The 18,459-nt window shown below is 51.4% G+C and overlaps 1 protein-coding gene across 1 annotated transcript; it reads right to left on the reverse strand.

The window, feature by feature from the left end:
• Positions 1-2,484: 2,484 nt before the first annotated feature.
• Positions 2,485-15,830, reverse strand: LOC106002699 (the record flags this gene model as incomplete). The annotated part of the gene is made up of 7 exons (XM_013037530.1): positions 15,470-15,830; positions 10,969-11,092; positions 8,106-8,495; positions 4,813-4,948; positions 4,436-4,498; positions 3,881-3,932; positions 2,485-2,593 (listed from the first exon to the last, which is right to left on the reverse strand). Coding segments are annotated over exons 1-7 (1,235 nt in total), but the record flags the coding sequence as incomplete, so codon positions are not given.
• Between the last annotated feature and the right edge of the window lie 2,629 nt (positions 15,831-18,459).

An 18,459-nucleotide genomic window follows, 5' to 3' on the forward strand; every position in this document is an offset into this window, starting at 1 on the left:
AACAAGCTAAAGGATACCACCTAGGCTCTGAGTTCAAGCCCTGGTAAATTCACAAACACACACACACACACACACACACACACACACACACAAAGCACACACAAAAACATCCTTAGTAGGTCACAATGTCTTATACCAGCAATCCTAGCTACGTAAGAAGCTGAGCTCTTAGGATGGCAGCTTAAAGCCAGCCCAGGCAGGAAAGTCCGTGAGACTCTTCTCTCTACTAAACTACTAAAAAAGATGAAAGGTGAGCTGTGGTTCAAGTGGTGGAGTGTTAGCTTTGAGCAATGGAAGCTCAGAGACAGTGCCTAGGCCCTGAGTTCCAGCTCTAAGACTTTTTTAAGACAACCTTTGCCACCACCTCACCCCCAATCAGGCCATAAATCCAGATTTTGGTCACCCTGGATCTCACTTCCACTCCTGCCACTTTCAAAGCACTGCCACAAGTGGCCGGTGTGGTGTCAGCACTGGATTAAGAAGTGAACGTACAATAAGGGGGGCATAGCCAGGTCAAGGCTAATGCCCCAGAACATTGAGGTATTGGCCATACTAGTCTCTCATGCCCCAGTTCCCTGGACCTAGAATCTAAAGTGTGTCCATCTGTATTCTGGGCATCCAGAATTGTCTAGAAGGACCTGAGCAGCCAAGCTTGTGGGGAAGGGGGGGAATAGACTTTCCTGTGACAAGGTATGTTGACATTTCCTAGACACTGACGGATATTTCCAAGCCACCTTGGCCTCACCTCACATGTAGCCCCGGATCCTCCTTGCTTGAGCGGCCTTCAGTCACCTATCAAGCTCGAGTTGGCCAGAGCTACCGGAAAACTTCCATCCCCCACTCCACTGCCAGCGTGCAGGGAGGGACATGCAGCCAGAGACCCAGCAGAGGAAAATGCAGGACATCTTATAACTGAGGCCTCCCAGTGGCAGGGGAGACCCTATGCTAGCTGGCCATGCTGACCCAGAATCCAGAATCCCCTGGAGGTGCCCAAAGATTTGGACAGGCCAGACTTAGGCCCCAAAGAAAAACTGGAATGCAGGCCTCTGGCAATTTAGGATTCATTGTAGACCCTGATAGGGGGCTAAAGGGCAAGTGTGGAGGAGGGGAACCATCCAACATCAGAAAGAGGCAGACAGGCCCCAGGAAGGAGACAGAGAGAGATGAAGGAAACACACACACACACACACACACACACACACACACACACACACCGTTAGCCCAAAGCCTCAGCAGTCCCTGAGCACTCTGAACATCCCACACCCAAGAAGATGGCACTAACATCCTCAGACCAAGTGGAGACAAAACTCAGGACATCTCTCACATCTGGAATGGCTCATAACACATCTTGGCATTTCCTAAATGTACATACCACTATGCAGAAAACTCAGCTAGTTTTATTTTTGGTTGTCAGTCATGGGGTTTGAACTCTGGGCCTGCACGCAATCCCTTAGCTCTTGAGCTGAAGGTAGGCGCTCTACCACGGAAGCCACAGTACCACTTCTGGCTTTCCAGTGGTTCACTGGAGATAAAGTCTCACACATTTTCCTGCCCAAGCTGGCTTTGAACCACGATCCTCAGATCTCAGCCTCCTGAGTAGCTAGGATGACAGTTGTGAGCCACCGGCAACGACTGGCTTCAGCCACCTTCTAATACCAAGAGAAAACTCAACTCATCAAGACACAAACCACATGTAACCCTACACTTCAGACTTTGTCACCATTCTTCCATGAATGGAGAGCATATAATTGACACTGCCATCCCACCCCTGCTCCCATTCACCCACTCCCTGCCTACCACAGGCCACAACCTCTGGAGTTCTTGGTAAGGCACCACCCACCCTGTTATGGCTTCATACTGGGGCAAACCTGGGGAGGCCAGCATCTGGTCTCCCAACCATAGCAACCCCACTGCTTCAACATCTCTTGCAAGCAAGGAAGGGATGCCTTTCTTTTTTTCCTGTTTTTTTTTTCCTTTTTTCTTTTATTTTTCTTCTTTTTTGGATGAGGGGCTTGAACTCAGGGCTTGGGTACTGTCCCTGAGGTTGATTTTTCTTCAAGGCCAGTGCTCTACCACTTGAGCTACAGTGCCACTTCCAGTTGGATTGGAGATGAGCCTCTCGTGACACTTTCCTGCCTGGGCTGGGAAATGAGATCCTCTGGATCTCAGCCTCCCGAGTAGCCAGGATGACAAGTGTGGGATGAGAGGGGTGAACGACTGGCTTAAGGTGTCTAGTCCTTCAGAATTTCCACCTACTCCTCCTCTAGAAGCTACCACCTAGACACCCCTCTTCCTCCCTCAGGGACAGCAAAAGGAGGCTCAGAATTTGGGTGGGGCCATGGGGATTAAAGGGCCCCCTCACATCACTAGCCCTCTCTAAGCTCCCATCTGCCTCCTCCTGATTGCCTGGTCTTCCAGGCCAGATCAGACCCACAAGGAGTTCTGTGGCCTGCCCTATATCCTCCTGCCCCACCCAACCTGTACCTGAGGATTTCTGGGGCCAGCTGCTCCATGTCCTGGTGGAAGACGTTGGGAGGGTTGCTGATAACTGGATCCAGGGGTGCCCAGGGCAAAAGGAGTATCCAGCTCCCCTCTGTCAAAGGAGACACAAAGCACGGATGGATTTACTAAGAGCTTCAGGGCATAGCCATCAACCTGTCACAAAGGTCCCTGGGAGAACTGTTTTATAGTGACAGCCCTGGGGCCTGACATCGGGACCCCGGCGCTGTCCCCGACTTTCTTTGTCTTCAGGGGAGGGCTCTTTCACCTGAGCCACAGTGCCACTTCCAGCTTTTTCTGTGTATGCAGGACCTAGGAATCCAACCTGTGCTTTCCTGCGAGCTTGATGAGCCCTTTACCTCTAAGACACAATTCCAGCCCTAGATAGCTGTTCTTCTATGATCCCTTAGACCTGTATAGGGACAGTCTGGCACATCTATACCAAGTCACACATCTATACCGAGTCTCTCACCAGCAGCCCTGGCTGGAAATGAACATGCTCTGCTGTGTTGTCCATCATATTCAGCACCTTTGCTCTCTGTGCTTCTTGTCAGATCCTCCTACTTAAGCAAGACCCCCTTTTCAAGTGCTGCCTCCAAGAAGACCATTCCGATCACCTTGGTAGAGCTGGAGCCTCTCCACTCTGCAGGCTGCCAGCCTTGTAAGGCTCTGTCTTCCAGCCAATGTGGGTTGACAGTGCACAAAGGGAAAGCCTGGATTCCACCCCCAGATTTCTGAAGGCCCTGATACACCACCCAGGGACAGGTTTTGTACCACACTCCATGAGAGGGGACTCGAGGCCCAGGCAATCTGTGGGCAACAAGATGGGGCCATTTCTTTGTGTGGGCTTGAACTGAGGATCTGGGAGCTGTCTCTCTGAGTTTTATTGTTCAAGGCTGATGCTCTACCACTTGAGCCACAGCTCCACTTCTAGCTTTTTGGTGGTTCCATGGAGAGTAGAGTCTCACGGGCTTTCCAGCTTATGGCTGGATTCAAGCTGTGATCCTCAGATCTCAGCCTCCGGAGTAGCCAGGATGACAGGCATGAGCCTGAGCCTCAGGTGATGGGCACCAACGGCTTTTTTTTGCTCCTATTTATCTCCTGTCAACTAGCAAGCCCAATTTAAAATAATCAGTTACAGGGGATCAAAATTCTCTCCTAGGTCAGTTAATCCAAGGAGATAAAGTGTCTTTGGAAAAGGCTAGTCTGAGTTGGCTTAGGGGTGTTTGTGTGTTCGTGTGTGTGTGTGTGTGTGTGTGTGTGTGTGTGTGTGTGTGTGTGTGTAAAGTGTCCGGGATACCTACCCTCATCTCTGTGGTGCCTCATCCTCCCAGCAGGGAGTGCATCCAGGATCCTGACCCCAAGGAAGGTGGGGGGGTACCTAAGGTCACATCAAGGGGGATGATCCAAATTCTGTCTGGCAGCCTAAGCCTGGACAGATAAAGGAGAGAAGGAGAGGTTTAGGGGAATATCAAGGGAAGTCCCTTGCCTTTGGCTACAAGTACCAGCAGAAGACAGTATCCATCTTTCTTGGTCGTCAGATAAAAGGTGCACACTGTTCACTTATTTTATGATTGTGTTAGTCCTAGGACTTGGATTCAAGGCCTGGGTGTTATCCCTGAGCATCTTTTGTTCAAGGCTGAGGCTCTACCACTTGAGCCACAGCACATCTGGCTTAAGTGTGAGTTTGGAGAGGGAGGTGGTTTATGGGAGATAAGAATCTCACAGACTTTCCTGCCTGGGCTGCTCTGAGTCACAACCATCAGACTTCAGCCTCCCAAAGAGTCAGGATGATAAGTGGGAGCCATGAGCTCCTGACTGCCACCATCCATTTATAATCCCTTAGGCCCAGGGCCAGGCTACCCACACTACACCTCCTTGTTGGGAGAAGGAAGCAGACATGAGTGGGTTTGATACTTCAACAGCCTACCTATCTTTGAGCATTGTTCTGGGTCAGTCTGATGGAGGCTTCATCCTTATCCACAGCAATGACTTGGCTCTGTCACAAGAACAAATGTGCCCCTGGGAGGTGTCAGGTCTGGGGTCTTTCCTCTGAACCCCGCCACCCTAACCAAAACGACACTCCCCAGCAAAGGGTAGTACACATGGAGTGTTTTTATTGTCTTATAGCCAGGGTTTTGTCAGATAGGTGGAGGTATAGGTCAGAGGCCCAGGATTGTGCTGGGCAGGGGGAAAAGGCGACACCTTCTCATCCACTTTCCTTCAACGGTGTAGCAGAGGGATGTGGGGAAGGACTCATGGGATGGACATAGAATAACCGTCATGGTCTAGCCGTAGCATGGAGGGGCTTACCTCATGAAGCTGGTTCAACAGGCTGAGCAAAACTGCTCCTGAATCACAGCCCACCTCCAGAATGAGAGGATCACTGTGGGTTCCAGCCACATGGGGATGCTGGACTACCTCCTCCAGCACCCATTCTACCAGTTCCCTAGAGAGACAAAGTGAGAGGGAGAGAGAGAGAGAAGGAGAGGGAGGGGGGAAGGGAAGAGAGATGGAGAGAGAGAGAGGACCAGAATTACACTTAAGCCAGGTGCTTAGTGGCTCAGGCCTATAATCCTAAGTACACAGGAGGCTGAGATGTGAAGATCATGGCTCATAGCTGGACCTGGCAGGAAGATCTGTGAGACACTTATCCTCAAAGAACCAACAGAAAAATGGAAGTGATGCGGTGGCTCATGTGGTAGAGCGCTAGCCTTGATCTGAGGAGCTCAGGTACAGTATCCAGATCCAGAATTCAAACCCCACAAATGATAAGAAGTGTACTTCCCACCACAAGAAGTGGACTGAATAACACCCACTGTCCTACGAAGCATGGCAGAGAAATCAGGCCGAGCTTCCTGTTGGCTGGGGGTCATGAGTAGTTCACCTGGTTTCACCATGACTCATTTTCCCCAGCTGCAAGACTGAATACAGTGAAGAATCCCCTTCATCATGGGAAAAGGGTAATGATGAAAGACAGACAGGTTTTGTTTCATATTCCCACACCTGTTGCACTATTAAAAACAGACCCCATCTGAGCCCTTTCTGGTAACTTCCTGACATATAATCACAGAATTGTTGAGAACTGTATCTGACACCTGCTCCCTCTGTGCCTGGCACTGCTCCAAAGATACCTCTGTGATAGTCCCTTATTTCCCATGAGGAGACTGAGGTCCGATGGTCAACATCCAACCCAGAGCTTCACCTGTGGTCAAGAATCGGCTGCCGTGAACTAAGAGTTTGGGACAATCCATCTAAAATGATGACTGAGCGGGATACTAAATGTCTACCACCACCACCCACACAAACACAGACACATACACACAAACACACCTTCACCGTCCTTTGCAGGCAAAGATGTTTTACTTTCTTTCTTTTTGTTGGTTGTGGGGCTTGAACTCTGGGCCTGGGTGCTATCCATGAGCTCTTCGGCTCAAGTCCAGCACTGTACTACTTGAGCCACAGCACCACTTCCGGTTTTCTGGTGATTTATTGGAGAGAAGAGTCTGAGGGTCTTTCCTGCCCAAGCTGGCTTTTATCCGTGATTCTAAGATTCAGCTCCTGAGTACTTAGGATGACACCCATGAGCCACTGGTACCCGGCCAAAGATGCTTTTCCATGCCTGTCATCCTATCCCCTCAGGAGACTGAGGTCTAACGACTGCAATTGAATGCCACTCTTGGCAGCAAAGTCATTGAGAACTCTTATCTCAAATTAAACACCCAAAAACATTGCAAGTGGAGCTATGGCTCAAATGGTAGAGTGCTAGCTTTGAGCATGAAACAAGGGATGGGACCAAGGCCCTAGTTTTAAGCTTTTTCGAGCATAGACCCACCCAAAAAAGGGAAGCAGGTGAGCACAGGGGAGCTCAAAGCTCACACATAATAATCAAGAATAACAGAATAGACCCCATCCTGCTCTGAGTCTCTAGATTCTACGTCCTAGGTCATGGCAGTCTTAGATGGGACTGACCATGCACCAACTCCGGATATTCAAGTACAATCTCATACTGAGAATCCGGTGACCTCATCAAGGACTCAAGATCTCTCACTGTCCTGCCTTGACACTAGGCAGACAGGTGAGATCAAGTTATCCAACCAAAGGATATGGGAATGAATGAATTTCTCAGCCAAGGGATGCAGACTGGAGGGCTCTAGGTCCCTCTCTCTTGGGAAGGAGAAAAGGGCTGATCCATCTCTAATATTCCTGGGTTTGAGTATCCTCAAAGAAACAACCCTGCTCAGAGCTCAGTGCCTATGGTTTTCTCAAAAGCCTCGACCATCAGTCCACCCTCTCTAAAGCCCACACCTGCCATCTAGACTAAAGGCTGAGCCAGCAAGGAGACCCACCTCTACCTCTGAGAAAGGCAGTCACGGGGCCCAAAGTCCCCTAGAGGAAGTCTCAGAGCAACACTGGTCTGAATCCTGCCCTCATTCCCTGGCTGTCCTGTGCCAGTGGCCTGGTTTCCTCTGTCTCTAGTCGAGGAATGAACACTGGGGGTGTCATCTTCAGATTGAGCCAACAAAAGTCCCAGTCCCCAAGGATGTACTGCACAGGCATCCTGCAGTGGACGACAGCGAGGTGGTCAACGGTGAACCCAGAGTGCCAGGACTTTTAATAGCCATGTGGCTGGGTTGAAGGCTCTATCACTGATGGTCTAGGTTGTTAGGTGAGGTCATGGCTTCAATGGCCTGACACACCTGATCTGGGATCATCCTCCCTCTTCATCTTTCTGCTTATCCCTTGAAACCCCCTTTTGGACACTCCCTCACCCTATCCTCCCTAGCCTTTGGACACTTTCTTCTTATCTGGCCAGAAAATAAACTCGGTGAGCCAGGGGAGATTGAAACTCCGTGACCCACACTGAACCCTAGGGTCTACCAGAGGCTGTTTCCCTCTGCAGTCAGCGACCACTCAGATCTTGGATGTCATGAAGTTACTGAGGGGACAGTGGCTTCGTCCTACATACTTGCTTTAGGCTCTGAAACTGTCCCCACTGAGATTGTGAATGGTTGACTCCCTTGATCCAGGAACTCCAAACCAAGGCCTGCATGATCCCTTCTTCTTCCTTTCCTCCTTTTCTCCCTCCCTCCTTCCCTCCTCTCTATCTCTTTCCTCTCTTTGCGTCACTCCTGGGCCTTAAAATCAGAGCCTGGGTGCTGTCCCTGAGCCTTTTTACTCAAGGCCAACAGTCTATGGCTTGAGCCACTCATCCACTTCTGGCATTTTCTTTTTGGTAGTTAGTTGGAGATAAGAGTCTGATAGGCTTTCCTGCCTGGGCCTTAAGCCTCAATCCTCCCATCTCAGCCTCCTAAGTAGCTAGGATGACAGGAGTGAAGCAATGGTTACCAGCTCAAACCAAGATTTCTTCATGTGCTGTGGAACCAGCACTGGAACCTTTCATCATGTATGACCCGCCTCCCTCCCCCCGAGCTTGGCACACAATGTAACAGTTTGTTGAATAAATAAATGAGCATCTGTCTATGAAAATACTACAGAAAAATCCCATCTAATTCAGGTAAGCATCCTGGGTGGAGGCAAAGCCTGATGTAGCTCTCCAACGGTTCTCCCTCCTCCCTCTTCAAACCCTCCTGGTGCCACTGCACTTAACTGTTTTCGTTCCAAGGACGTGAGCCATGATGTCCTCACTGGATTCCAGGACCTCTGGGATGCCTATCTTCTCAAAGATCTCTGTCCAGCCACTGACCAGCTCTGTGGCACTCCATTCCCCACTCAAGTTTGAACAAGGTTGTAGTGAGGTGAATGACAGGGTCAAGGGGCCTCCTCCCCACTCCCTGGGGCAGACAGGATGGTCCACTATATCCGGCCCCCAATTTTCATGTTGCAGAGAAAGGATCCTTGAGGCATCCCAGGTCTCTGAAACTCCCAGATTCCAGTGCAGGTGCTCGGAATTGTCTCTGCTCACAGCTGGCAGACTGTGGATGGCAAGGTCATAATCTCTGCTCCCCAAGACATCCTCAACTATGGTGGTCACCCTAGAGAGAGCCAGAGGAGATTCAGCAGCTGCCAGAGAAAGGCAGTCAAGGCACGACATTCGTAGCAGGAAACCATCTGGCTTGAGAACTCTGCCTGTGCTGCTTTGAACATCATTGTTTGGTGGCTGAAATGGTCTGTCTAATTTGACACCGAATCCCAGACGTTTCTGGAAATTTTGAGCTTCAAGAAAGAACCCTGGAAAAGCTGGCATTTCACTTGTCCCAATCAAACTTAATGGGTTCCAAAATCAGTAGTCCCCTTTTCCTTCCAGACAGCCTACAGCAGGTTACAGAAAATGGCATTCAGAGAGCCTTAGCTAACTGCCATGTCCTGATACCAAGCAGGCTCCAGCAGGGAGAACACACTTGCCTACCATTGCCCAGCTCAGGAGGGACACAGATTGGAGTCTGCAGGACTCCAGGGAGGACTGCCCACAAGTGCACTGCCCTGGGAGGAAATCCATGCCACCATTGGGGGCCCGGAGCCCCTTGCTCAAATGCCCATGGAAACTGTCAATGCCCTGGGTAAAATTCCCCTCTCATCCTCGGTCGTGGTGAACCATCTGCCATGTCACACCGTTCATCAATTCCCAGACCCTCCTAGCTTCACAGCCTCTGCCCTACACCCCCTATCTCCTTCCCTAATTATGTTTGGCAGACACATTCCCAACTTTGAATTAGCTACAACTATACACATGAGAGCAGACTGTCTGGCTGGAAGAGTGGGGCTGTGGTCACAGTAGCCTCATGAGCCTTCTGGCTAAAGACAGAAGGGCAGGTATCCACGCTAGTCTGTGGTTCACACAGGCCTCCTAGGGGAGACCCACGCAGGCCCAGCAGTTACTGTGGGCTGCAGGAAAGGGGAAGAAAGTGGTGGGAAGGAACATCTAATGAAACCTTCTCTAAAGGAGCCATGACACTGTGAAAGAGAAAACAAAAATTGTGGCTGGGCTCATACTGGGCATTAATGAAAAAAGAACAACAAATACACACATGCACACAAATAAAATGCTTTCGCTCGGGCTAGGAAGGTGGCTCAGTGGTAGAGCGCTTGCCTTGCATGCACGAGGCCCTTATCTCGATTCCTCAGCACCAGGTAAGCAAAAAGAAAAAAGTCGGAAGTGGCACTGTGGCTCAAGTGGTAGCGAGCTAGCCTTGAGCTGAAGAGCTGAGGGACAGCGCACAGGCCCAGAGTTCAGACCCCACAACCGGACCCCCCTCCCAAAAAATGCTTTTGATCTTTTTAGACATGCTGACTGTACAATGAGAAAGGTGATCTCTAGGTGATCTCTCTCTCTCTCTCTCTCTCTCTCTCTCTCTCTCATACACACCTAAACACACAGACTCAGAGCAGTGCCTCTCCTGAATTTGTTGGTCTCTCATCTGGGCAATGTACCTGCTCAAGCACAGGGGTTCCCTTGTCAGAACCAGGGCAACCACCCAAGGGGAACAATGCTCCTCCCCCTTTCTCCAGGGCCAGACCCTTCCCTTTGGAAACAACCAGCCTTGACTCCCCATTCACCAAAACCCTAGGCTAGGACTCTGGGTGAAGGAGTCCCAAGACATGTGGCTCCTCAGAACCTGGACAGAAAACAAAGCAGGGGGTCATGGTGCCTCCAAAGAGGTGTCGGACCTGGGGTGGGGGCGTTGTTGGGGACTTTGATGAGGTCCTAAAGGCTATATACATGGATGGACTCCCTACTTCCAGCCTACATACTTCGGGGCGACTTGGCAGATTCTTGGGGAGGACAAGGGGACCAGATGGACTGGGAGCACTAGCAGAAGCTGGCAGAACTGGGAAATGTGATCACCCAGTCAGAACTGTTGAATGCTGGGGTTGGGGGTACAGGCCGGTTGTATGTGTTTCAGAGGGGCTGTGTTTTTCTTCCAAATACCCACCATCTATCTGACTCCAGTGCCCTCACCTCTCTAGTGGGCTCTTCTGGGAATGTCCTCAGGTGAAAGGGTGACTGAGCACAGAAGACAAGGGCTCACACAGCATGGGGGTCTATATTCTGCATCCAACACCCCCCTGCCCAGCAAAAGGGAAAAGAACCGAGAATGCAGGTGTGGAGGTGCAGCTCCCCACCTCTGACTAAAGCCACCAGGGAGAGGAAGGGTGCAGATGCACAGCTGTGTGGCTCCCACTGCTCCAGGCCAGGGGCTCTGTGGTGCCCCCACCTCCCCATCCCTGCAGCTCCCCTTTTCCTGGAACACTGGCCACTAGGGATGAGGGTGGGATCCCCGGGTGTACAGCCACCTCCACCCCCGACCCCTGAGGTGCATTTGTGGCAGAGCCAGGACAGACTGTCGGGATGGGGGGGTGGGGAGGCGCAGGCAGGAAGGAAGGGGAAGGGGGAGGCAAGAGGCAAGGGTCCAGGTCCGCGAGGGTTGGGAGGAAGGGTAGAGTTGGGGACGGGGTTTATGGGGCGGGGGGGGGCATGGAGTGCGGGAGCACAGATCGGCAACTCACGTAAACTGCTGGGAGAAGCTGTAGGCTGCTACTCCGGTGGGCGCCTGGAGTCTGAAGACCGAAGGCCTGAACCAAGTCAGGGCCACAAGCAGACCAGGGGTGCACCAGCTCCCCCAGTTGACAGCTAGAGGCTCCACGGGTCCAAGCCAGTAGCGCCATGTTTGAAATGCAGCGCGGGCACATGGTGGAGCTGCGCACAGCCTCTGCTCCTCCTCAGCCACCACCGCAGCCTCAGTGGCCTTCTAACCTGTGGCAGCCGCCATCTCAGCAGCCACTGCCTCTGCCGTGCTCCCCACTCCGGGACCTCAGACTCAGGGCCACCATGGCTGAGCGCCTAAGAGGGGCTGTGTGTGGCTATGAGCCTGCCATGCAGGCTCTGCATGCTCTGTGCTCCCGGCCAGGACCCACACTATGATCAGAGCAGCCGCCAGCCACTGAAGCCATTTCCATGGGTGCTAGTGCTCCTGCTAGTGCTTGTGCTCGCTCTTCTCCCAGCTCTCTCTGGGCCCCACATTCCTCTCCTGGGACACCCCACCCCTTCTGCACACACACCCCTGCCCCCTTAGGCTCCTGGCCATTGCTGCCACCATAGTGCGCTCCTGGGCCCCGCTCCATCCTCCCTTGGGCCCTAGCCCCCACCCATGGCCACAATTGCATCCCTGACTGGGCCCTGAGGCTTCTAGACCATGGCAATTGCAGCCTTACCTCAGCTCAGCACTACCCCCACCCACAGTACTGGCCCAGGTGATCGAATCTCCCCTCAGCCCCACCGCTGAAGGAGACTCTCCTCCATCCCCCTCCACTCCACACACCAAGCAGGTGCATGGTGACACTCATGTGTGTATGTGTGTTTGTGTTTGTGTGTGTATGTTGGGGATAACCATCTCTGAAGAACTCAGAATATAGCACCCTTTGGAATGACTCAGCACACAGCACTCTTCCAAAATCAGCACAAAGCACCCTGTGTAAATGACTCAGCACAAAGCTCCCTTTGAAGGACTCAGCATGTAGTATGCTGGGTAGAGTACTCAGCACAAAGCACCCTTTGAAGGAGGGAGTCTATGGACTCCCAGTTTAAAGGATTCAGCGCATGGCATGCTTTGAAAAACTCAGCACATAGCACTCTTTCCTAAGGACTCATCACACCCTGTGTAGAAGTACACTGTGTAAAACACCCAGTGCACAGCATCCTTCAAAAAACTCAGCACACAGAACAATTTTGAAGGATTCCGCACATACCACACTGTGGAAGCACTCAGCACACAGCACCATTTGAAAGACAGTACAGAGCACCCTGTGTAAAGGACTCGGCACACAGCACTCAAAAAACACCTCATCCCTCTCTTCCCAAGGGCTCAGCACATAGCAGGACCCTTTGGGATGCATTAGCACACCACACTTTTTGAAGGATTCAGCATACAGTATGTTGTGTAATGGACTCAGCATACAGCACCCTTTGAAAAACCCATGACTGCCCACTCTTCTCAGGGACTCAGCACATAGCACCCTTTGGGATGACTTACCAAACAGCACCTTTTTGAGGACTCAGCACAAAACCCCCATGTGGGAAGGACCCAGCAAATAGCGCTCTGTGAAGGACTCAGCACATAGCTGTAGGTCACAAATTCAGCTGTCATTAGAATTAAGGTGCTTTCTTCAGTATCACCATTCTTCAGAAACACTGCACAAATCCTACAAGTTCACATTTAGACAACCTGTGTTTTATGGGGGAAGGCCAGCTAGGGGTCTTGAATTGAAAGCTTGGGGGCCCTGTCTCTGAGCACTTTGGTTAAATGCTAGAGCTCTACCACATGGAGGCACAGATCCAATTTTGTTTTTTTTGGGGGGGGGTTTTCTTTCACATGTTTTATGGTGATAAGTAAGGAAAAGTTGTGGTATCCGTGGGCAAAGGCTCTTAGTCAACCTGGAGCTGACCTTTCCCTTCCTTGTGTCCCTGGAAAGCTGGGCCTCCTGGAGCTCTCTTGGCCTAGGGTTGAACAGACCTGCTCTGGCATCAGCAATCAGGGTGAGCAAAAGTCAGCTTGGCTCTGGTCACTTCCCCAAATTGAACTCTAGAGGATAATGGCATGGGGCCGCATGTTCCGCATGTAGCCACCAGGGGGCAGGAGTGGCCCACCATAGGGATAGTACTTGGGAGTTGTGTTTACTCTTGCTTCCCTGGGGCCCCCATTATGATTCAAAGCCACCCTGGAGAGGAAAGTCCTTGAGACTCTTTCCTACAATTAACCATCCAAAAGCAAGTGGGGCTGTGGCTCAAGTGGGAAAGCACTATCCTTGAGCATGAAAACTCAGGGATAGAGCCTAGGCCCTGAGTCCACACACACACACACACACACACACACACACACACACACACACACACCACATGCATGCAAAATCAGAGATTTCTACACTGCAGTCCTTGGGTATTCTCTACTTTTTCCACAATAAGCCTGGTGGCTGCTGGCCTAGGTGTTTGGTACATACAACATCACTTGGCATCTTCAATTTTGGGGGAACAGAATGGCTAGAAGGTCAACCTTCCCCCATCCCAGCTCCTTGATTGGGTCATGGCCTATCCAGGCCCTTTGGGGCTCCTTTACAGACTCACCAAGATGCCTTCAAAAGGCATCACATACTGGGCACTGGTCGCTCATGCCTGTCATTCTAGCTACTCAGGAAGTTGAGATCTGGAGGATCATGGTGCCAAGCCAGTCTGGACAGGACAGTGTATGAGACTCTTATCAATGAACCATCAGAAAAAAAAGTGGCACTGTGGCTCAAGTGGTAGTGTGCCAGCCTTGAGAAAAAGAGCTCAAGGACAGCGCTCACAGCCAACAACAACAAGGAGAGGCATTGCATGCTGTCTTTGGGATTGGCATGGGCCAAATATAATTGGAATTAATTATAATTGGAATTAATCAAGTCCTCTAAGACAAAGAAGTACCTCCTTTAGTCCTGTGCTCCTCCATCTCCTCTCACCCCCTGGCCTTGTCCATGCTTTGTGTCAGCATTGGTTTGGCTGGATGGAAGGGCTCCAAGGAAGATCCCAGAGCAATCTCCCCACCTCCTTCTGCCCTGCTCACCCTGCTGCTTCTGCTCTTTGCCATAGACCTTCTTCCTGGAATCCATCCATGAGGTAATCACCACCAACATAGTGGTGAGTGGTGAGTCTGGCCTAACTAGGGGCAGTCAGAGGTGGAAGTAGGTCTGGGACTAGAAGCTTCCACCTTGGGTGTAGGCTGAGGCCATGGCGGACCTTTATTTCTTCCTGAGCCTTGCAGTGGTGGGGAGACAGTGTAGACTTCACATTGAGTCAGGTAAGATCGGAATCTGGAGGATTACTTGTGTGGGTGAGGATGTGGGACTCAGGGGGCCAGTTTTTGGTACTCTCTTGGGAATCCCCTCTCCTTCTCTCATCCCTCAATGGTAGAAGAGAAACTTCAACTAAGGGTGTGGGGAGAGTGGTAAGGGGAATATTTTGGTGTGAACCAGACTTGTGCTTCATATTCATCCTAGCCCCTACTTCCTATTTATCTGAGGAATGGTCATATGGGTTTGGGAGGGGGAAAAATCATCCTAGCTGAGAATGTGGCTTAGTGGTAGAGTGTTCACCTAGCATGCCTGAAGCCCTGGGTTCTATTCCACACAGAAAAAGTGTAAGGGGAGGTGGGAGCAGCCTTGATCAAAAAGAGCTCAGGGACAGTGGCTAGGCATGGGTTCAAGCCCCAAGGCTGGAAGAACAAATCTTTGTTTTTAGGCCTTTCTTTTGCATTGAAAACAATTTATTCTTTTTGATAAGCATAACATGGGTCTCTTTCCTGGCCACCAATGGGCCCTTAGATGTCCCTTGAGTTTGGACCAACTCCCTGCAGCCTCTGCCCTATCCTACCCTCAGTTTATCCTTCCTGTTGCCCGGCAGATGGAGGCCTGAGAGAAAGCCACTTGGCCACCTACTTCTGGTGGCTGCCAAGGCTTTTCAGAGTCAGTATGTCACATAGAGAGTCATATCTGCATCAGTCTACAGGAGAAAGTGAGGGAGCACTCCTCCCCTGAGCCTGGGAGCTGTGGGCTGATCTAGATGGGGGCATCTAGGGTAGGACATGGTCCTTGGGGGAGTCCACTAAGGGGTCAGTAACCCTTACCTCTCCTCTGGCAGTTTCCACACTCTCTTCAAGTTGCAATTCTTCAAAACCTTTCTGCTCCTACCCCATTTTACCCACCACAGGCCCTGAGGTGTCTGAAGCAGTGGTGGTGGTGGAGGGCTCAGCTTGTGCTGGCATCTGGAGACTGCTGTCTGTGCCTTCCCTTGTGAGGAGTGACAGCAGCTCCCACAGCACTCTCCTCTTCTCCAGCATCTCCTAGGACAGCGAGTGCATGCACTGGGCTTTGTCCCAACACAGCTCATTCAGGACCAACATCTGCTCTTTACACACCATGAGGGACTCCTCGATAGTTCGGATGTGTGCTGACAGCTGGCAGCATCAATGGGGAAGCTCACCTGCTGGACTCTGGAAGTCCACCTCATCAGGCAGGTCATGGATGAAGCAGATTTTTTTTTCAGATGCCCATGTGTCCCACTTCCCATCTCCACGCATTCTGTGGTGGCAGATCATGGGGCTGAGGTCCTGTGGCTCCAGCTCAGTCTGGCACTGAGCTGCTGGGTCGGCCAGGGGGCAACTGCAACTGGCCCGCCATTCTTGTGGCAGGAGTTTCCCCCTGTGGATCTCATCCTCCAAGAGTACTCTCAGAGCCATGTCACTCTTGGTCTGGGGAACATCTCCATCCTCTGTGATGGTCACATCGCAATGGAGGCGGTTGCAGAGAATCGCCTCCTTATCTTTTGTTTCTGCAGGGCTCATGCCTTCACCTTGCACAGGGAAAGCCAGGAAGCTCAGCTGGGCCTGCAGGCACTCCTCCTGTGATCTGGTGGCTTCCAGGCACTTGAGAGTGTCCTGCCACTTTGTGGACACCACCTGGTCCCTCCAGTTTGTTGAGCCCTTCACTTGCTTCAGCTTCTCCAGCAGCTGGGTCTGCCTCTCTAAGTGCTGCTGCAGGGCCTCCTTCTCAGAGCACAGCCGCTCATTGGAGGAGATGTGCCATTCACAGGAGGCTCTGAACTCCTGCACTGGCCCAGGGACTGCTCCTGCTGCTCCTGAGCTGCTTGGCTCTCTCTCTCAGCCACCACTACCGATTTGCCTATCTTCTCCTCTGAGCAGTCCTACTGTTCTAGCAGATGTTTCTTCATCTGCTGCTCTGAGTCCAGGATGCTGGTGAGCTCCTCCTTCTCACTGCTCACCCTGTGGAGAGCTTCCCACAGAAGGGCCAGCTTTTCCTCCAGTTGTCCATCCCACACACATGCTCATGTGGGGTCTCAGGGATCTCCTGCTGATCCTAGGCTTTCTCCTCCAATCTCTGCAGTTGCTCCTGCTGCTCCATGTTCTGAAGACAGAGACTGGTTTTCCTGGACCTGGATGTGAAGTTGTTCCTCCATGTTTTTCAACTCCATCTCCTTGGTGTAGGCCTGGGCTTGCAGATGCCACTTGGCCTGAGATGGTTCCGTGGGGGGTGTGTGGCTTTACCAGCTTCCTTCTAAGTTTCTGCAGCTCATTCCCTAGGTCCAACACATGCCTTGGCCCTCATTCCTTCTCCTCTGTCAGTTGGTTCAGCCATTGGGTCAGCCGCCATGCCTCCTCCTTTCGTGTGTACCTCTCAATGCTCACGTCCTCCATTAAGGTGTCTCTCTCCAGATTCGCTGTGGTCACCAGCCAGCTCAGGTTGTCCAGTAGTCTCTTTAGTACCGCATGCCCCTCCAGCGCTTGTTGGAGCTTGCATATTCTCTTCTTCACGTTGCTCCTCTGTATCCACAGCACTTCCACCTTCTCCTGCAACTCTGTGTTCACTTGCTCTAGGACATTTTAGCTTCTGGTCTTTTCTTAGAGCTGAAGGGTCACATCATTCAGCTGTTTGAAGAACATTTTGGTCTCCTTCTTTGCAGCAGTGACTGCAGAAGCCGCTATCTCCAGCTCTGCCATGGGCAACTCTGTAGCTTGCAGGCAGCTGGTGAGAGCTTCGTGCTCCCTTTCTCTGTCATAAGTGGCCTGCTGCACTTGGGCCAGTGCACATTGTAAATCGCTTTCTGCTGAAACCAACTGCTGTATGGGTGCCTTGTGGATCTCTACCTGCATTTTTGGTGCTGCATGTATCTCGGCTATCTTCTCCCTCTCTTACTCCCATTGATCCTGTGGGTCTGTCTTTCCCTGCTTCAGTGGTTGATCTTGGCACAGAGTACGTGGTTTCTTCTTTTTTTAAAAAATTTTATTTTATTTTATTTGTGAACATACTGTACAGAGGCATGGGCAGGATAATGCATACATTTCTTACCAAATTTGCAGCCTCCTCCTTTGTTTACCCTTCACATCCCTTCCCAGCCTCCCCCCTCTCCCAAAATCCCAATCCTTCTCATTCCCCCCCCCCGTTTCTTCTTTTCTGTGGTCCAGGGTGGGCACTACATGCGGATAGCACCTCTGTGGATCCTTGGTGGTATTGGGACCCTTGACACTCTGGAATCTGGTGGCTGTGACTGTGTCCAAAGGCAGGGGAGGCCCATGGTCCGCATCACCTTTGGCCGGACTCTCCATTCAATCTGGCTCCCCAGTGGTGTTTGTCTTGGGGATCCCTCCCTTTTTCATGTTCTTTGTTTTCTTGAATGTTTCAGGGCTGTCGGGAGGATACTGCTGGTGTTCTTGGGGCATTTTCTTGCCCACAGTTCTCTCATTGATTCTTATTGTTTCAGACATCTGAGACCCGGGATGGGAAAGTTGGGCTGGCTATGTTCCCAGGCTCTAGGAAATCCTCTCTTCTCCCACTCACCGACTAGGATGTCATTTCCTACTCTACCTCAAAGTCGAATGGAGACTCTTGCTCACCACTCAGCCACCTCTACCTTCCTCAACTGCTGGTAGTGGTGTCACCCAACAGAAGGAATCCAGTTGCTACTGGGAAGCATGGAATGTGGGCGTGGCCACTATTCTTGTATCCCATTGGTCAAAAAGAACCATGAAAGAATGGGGATGTGCATGGAATGCTTTGATGCAGACAGAATGGATGGAGTCAAGATGACAGCAGCCCCTTTACCAGGAAAATATGTCCAATCCAGTTGGGGACAAGAGGGAGACCTGCTTTATCCAGATGGCTGCACAGATTGTTTTTTATGTCTGTTTGTTGCCAGTCCTGAAACTTGAACTCAGGATCTGGGCACAGTCAATGAGCTGTTCTTGTTCAAGATTAGCCCTCTACCACTGGAGCCACACAGCTCTACTTCGAGCTTTGTTGGCATTGAGGTTGGACAGGGGTCTCAAGGACTTTCCTGCCTAGGGTGACTTTGACCATGATCCTCCTATCACAGCCTTGTAAGTATGAAGGAGGACTGGTGAGAGCCACTGGTGCCTGGTTAATCATTGTTCGGGATTATAGCTTCCCCATTAGCCT

This window comes from Dipodomys ordii, unplaced genomic scaffold, assembly GCF_000151885.1.
Source record: "Dipodomys ordii isolate 6190 unplaced genomic scaffold, Dord_2.0 Scaffold1000000252, whole genome shotgun sequence".
NCBI classification, from domain to species: domain Eukaryota; kingdom Metazoa; phylum Chordata; class Mammalia; order Rodentia; family Heteromyidae; genus Dipodomys; species Dipodomys ordii.